Genomic DNA, 4,891 nt, shown 5'->3' with positions numbered 1-4,891 from the left:
CGGGGACGGGGATCGGCGTGGAGGCGGGGTTGGGCGTGGTGATGGCGATAGGCGAAGGGGCGGGGTTAGACGTGTTGACGGAAATAGGCGTGGGGGCGGGGTAAGGCATGCAGTCGGAGATCGGCGAAGGGACGGGGTTAGGCGTGGTGACGGAACTCACCGGGGGGCGGGGTTAGGTGTGGAGACAGACATGGAGATCGGCGTGGGGGCGGAGACACATGCGGCGATGTGGGCATGTAGGTTAGTGACGTCACTGGGGGCGGAAGTGGCTGCGGCGACCGCAGAGACAGAGTTATTCCCCATAGCCGCGGAGGTCCCGACCTCTCTGCCCCCACCCCAGTCTGACCTATCACCCTCCCCTTGACCTCTTTCCACCTATCACATTTCTGACGCCCCTCCCCCAAGTCCCTCCTCCCTACCTTTATCTTAGCCTGCTGGACAAACTTTCCTCATTCCTGAAGAAGGGCTTATGCCCGAAACGTCGATTCTCCTGTTCCCTGGATGCTGCCTGACCTGCTGCGCTTTTCCAGCAACACATTTCCAGCTCTGATCTCCAGCATCTGCAGACCTCACTTTCTCCTTATACATATCACCCAGACTTTTCTCGGGACTTCTAGCTCCTTGCTTTAAAAAAAAACCTCGAAAATAATTAGCTGTTACCTTATAGTTAGCTTGAATGCCTTTAACTGCTTTATATTTTTTCCTTGGATTTAGTCAGTCTTGTATAAAGACGCACAGGCCTTACATTGTCAGTTTACACGAAAAGGTTCCAAACAAAATATCATTTTTTTTGCTTTTAAATTGATCATGTCAATTCATTTTAACATATTCTGGCTTTATTTCTTCTACCTTGTATTATATTATGCAACTCTATTTCCAAGCTTCAAATAATTAATTGAAACAAAGCTAGTCAGAAAATATTTGTATCCAATTTACACTTTCTCAATCATTAAAACACACAAGTAACCAGAAAGTGGGTACATCAACTTTTGCAAATTAATGCATTCGAAAAGCTATATGTAAGGTATGGATCTATACATAAGCTCTGTATAGCTGCAGTGTAATAAAATCAGTCTTCAGGTCAAATTAAACTCCTAGATTATATTAGATACCCTACAGTATGGAAACAGACTTCGGCCCAAAAAGGTCCAACCGACCCTCTGAAGAGCAACTCACCCAGACCCATTCCCCCACCCTATATTTACCCCTGACTAATGCACCTAAGGCTAGGGGCAACTGGCCTTCACATCTTTGGATAGTGGGAGGAAACCGGAGCACCCAGAGGAAAGCCATGCAGACACAGGGAGAGCGTGCAAACTCCATACAGGCAGTTGCCCGAGGCAGGAATCGAACCTGGATCCCTACTGCTGTGAGGCAGCAGCGTTAGCCACTGAGCCACTGTGCCACCCACCATACAGATGATTTTACCCTTTGGTCCAACTCATCCATGCCAACCAGATATCCTATATAAATCAAGTCCCATTTGCTATCATTTGACCCATATCCCTCTAAACCCTTCCTATTCATGCCTTTTAAATGTTGTAATTGTACCGGCCTCCACCACATCCTTCCAATAAGGAAAGGTACCAGAATTGCATGCATTACGGCAAAACTGTCCACACCAATGTCCTGTAGTGCTGCAACATGACCTCCCAACTCCTATACTCAATGCTCTGACCAATAAAGAAAAGCGTACCAAATGCCTTCTTCACTAACTGGGACTCCACTTTCAAGGAATTATGAACCTGCGCTCCAACATCTCTTTGTCCAGCAACACTCCCGAGGACCTTACCATTAAGTGTCTCAGTCCGGCCATGATTTGCCTTTCCAAAATGCAACACCTCACGTTTTATCAAAATTAAACTCCATCTGCCACTCAGCCTGTTGGATCAAGATCCTGTTGTACTCTAGGTAACCTCCTTCGCTGTTCATTTCACCTCCAATTTTAGTGTAATCTGCAAACTTACCAACCATATGTTCACATCCAAATCATTTATATGAATGACAAAAAGTAGTCAACCCAGCACTGATCCTGGAATACCACTGGTCACAGGCCTGCAGTCTAAAAAGCAACCCTTCACTACGACCCTTACATTTAGAGTCATAGATATGTACAGCATGGAAACAGACCCTTCGGTCCAACTCGTCCATGCCGACCAGACTTTGCCTATTTATCCTATCCATGCCCCTCATAATTTTGTAAACCTCGATAAGGTCACCCCTCAGACTCCCGACGCTCCAGGGAAAACAGCCCCAGCCTGTTCAGCCTCTCCCCTCAAATCCTCCAACCCTGGCAACATCTTTGTAAATCTTTTCTGAACCCTTTCAAGTTTCACAAGGAAACAATGTTAGGCCACAGAGAGATTTATACACAAGGAAGAGAATTTTAGAATTTAATTTGTTAGATGTGGGAGTTTAAAGAGAGTTTAAGGGTTACTGTGGATTATATCTGCCATAAATGCTGTTGGATGCTAATCTTATCAGATTGAGTGGATCGGTTGGAGAGACAGATAGAAGCAATGAGGAATTTGCAACAGCAACAGTATGTGATGGATGGCAGTTATAGGAAGGGGGAAAAGTCTCAGATACAGTCACATGGATGGGTTAACTCCAGGAAGGGTAAGAGAGGTAGGCAGCTAGTGCAGGAGTCTTTCGTGGATATGCCCATTTCAAACAGGTATGCAGTTTTGGAAAATGTAAGGGGTGATGGATTCTCAGGGGAACGTAGCATGAACAGCCAAGTTTCTGGTATTGAGACTGGCTCTAATGCAACGAGGGGTACGTCGGCTTCCAAGAGATCAATTGTGTTAGGGGATTCTGTAGTCCGAGGTACAGACAGAGTGAGAGGGAAAAGATATAAAAGAGACCTAAGAGCTTAATGAGCTGCCAGAGGATGTGGTGGAGGCTGGTACAATTACAACATTTAAGAGGCATTTGGATGGGTATATGAATAGGAAGGGTTTGGAGGGATATGGGCCGGGTGCTGGCAGGTGGGACTAGATTGGGTTGGGATATCTGGTCGGCGTGGACAGGTTGGACCGAAGGGTCTGTTTCCATGCTGTACATCTCTATGACTCTAAGTACATATCACTGCAAAGGCTATTTTTGCTTCTTCACAATTTACAGACCCAAAAAAAAACCACCATCTTATTACTCTAATTTGACAGAGCATTAGCAGAACTCTTCAGTTAAAAAACCTTTTAAACTTGAAAACCTGCCATTATATTTGTATAATGCATCCTATTAAAAACTCAAACACACAAGTTATTTTAAGCTGTCAATAACAATTCAATCTTTTATTTAGTCGCTCCCCAAACCTCATCCATAGTCACCAGCTCATGTAACCATGAGCCAAATTAACTGCAGATAGTCCCTTATCATTGTCACGCTAAGTTGATGATAAATATGACCCAAGATAGAATCAGCTTTCGTCAAACTCAACCCCAACAGGACAACCAAGATTGACAAGTCAATATTCCACAAAGAAAAAGGCTATGTATAAAGTTGACAAAACTTGGAACACAAATACTCTATTCTGTAGCATGCAACGTTAAACAAATTTCAATAGAGAGGAGTAAAGAAATGGGTGCGCACCGAATGTGGATTGATTGCCTTCTAAAACTAAGCTTCAGCAATTCCAATCCAACCCTAATGCTCAATTTATAACACAAATAATAAAATTAATCGAGGCCAAACTCAGGATCATACACCAGTTTAGAGCTCAAGGCTGTTGTCACTTGTCAGACAAGAAAAAGCTTCATAAAGAGACTGAATTAACCTCCATTACTTTTACACCCTGAAACCTTCCAATCAGTGTAATAATAAAAACCAATTCAACAAAATAACTTATAAAATTAACAAGCCCGCACTCTACTTGGTGGACATACTGAACGGCGTATTAAATTAAGCACACTTACCAAAGGTGATGGCAGAATGGACTCTCAGCCCAGGGAGTAACCAAAGGCTGATACCAAACCTGGTCACCAGCCACAAATTGGTCCCTAACCCTAGTGATAGACCACAAGTCGGACCCAAATCCTGGTAGGTCATAGAGATGTACAGCATGGAAACAGACCCTTCAGTCCAACTTGTCCATGCTGACCAGATATCCCAACCTAATCTAGTCCCATTTGCCAGCCCTTGGGCCATATCCTTTTAAACCCTTCTTATTCATATATCCATCCAGACGCCTTTTACATGTTGTAATTGTACTAGCCGGAACCACTTCTTCTGGCAGCTAATTCCACACTTGGACCACCCTCTACGTGAAAAGGTCTCTTTTAAACTTTTCCACTATCACCCTAGACCTATGCCCTCTTGTTCTGGGCTTCCCAACCACAGGGTATCCATGACTTTACAAACCACTATAAGGTCACCCCACAGCCTCTGTCGCTCCTGGGAAAACAGCCCCAGTCTATTGAGCACCCCCCTATAGCTCAAATCCTCCAACTCTGGCAACATCCTCGTAAATCTTTCATGAACCGTTTCAAGCTTCACAATATCCTTCCAATAGGAGGGAGACCTGGGTGACCACAGGCCGGTCCCAGCGCCCGGTGGGTGACCACAGGCCGGTCCCAGCGCCCGGTGGGTGACCACAGGCCGGTCCCAGCGCCCGGTGGGCGACCACAGGCCGGAGCCCTCTCCTTCACCGACCAGGTTGGATCCACAGCTCCAGGCCCTGTTCTCTTCCCGCCGCACAGAGACTAGAGGTACACTCACACATTCAGACTCGGCCTCACGAGCCTGCACGCCGGATAAATCCAGGATGCAAGCGACTGAAGGAGCGGCTTCCACGTCCGACCGGGGCACATCCTCATCGTCCTCATCGGTGTCCTGAGAGGCGCGTCGCCGCCGCCTGTCCGCCATCTTCCTCTATGGAGGCAACCGGAAG

General features: G+C 46.1%; 1 protein-coding gene across 4 annotated transcripts in view; it reads right to left on the bottom strand.

Annotated features, from left to right (window-relative positions):
* Nucleotides 1-4,891, bottom strand: part of casc3 (casc3 exon junction complex subunit) — a 30,194-nt gene extending 25,303 nt beyond the window's left edge. For 2 of the 4 annotated variants that reach the window (XM_043674930.1, XM_043674931.1), the window contains exon 1: nt 4,720-4,889. In XM_043674930.1, coding sequence (XP_043530865.1) covers nt 4,720-4,866 — 147 coding nt within the window. In that variant the 5' untranslated portion in view covers nt 4,867-4,889. Of the gene's footprint in view, nt 1-4,719 lie in introns of all 4 variants that reach the window. The other 2 variants (XM_043674929.1, XM_043674928.1) reach the window with 2 other exon arrangements.

Source organism: Chiloscyllium plagiosum, chromosome 33, assembly GCF_004010195.1.
Source record: "Chiloscyllium plagiosum isolate BGI_BamShark_2017 chromosome 33, ASM401019v2, whole genome shotgun sequence".
In the NCBI taxonomy this organism is placed as follows: Eukaryota; Metazoa; Chordata; class Chondrichthyes; order Orectolobiformes; family Hemiscylliidae; genus Chiloscyllium; species Chiloscyllium plagiosum.
This window is presented reverse-complemented; position numbering and strand designations above follow the sequence as displayed.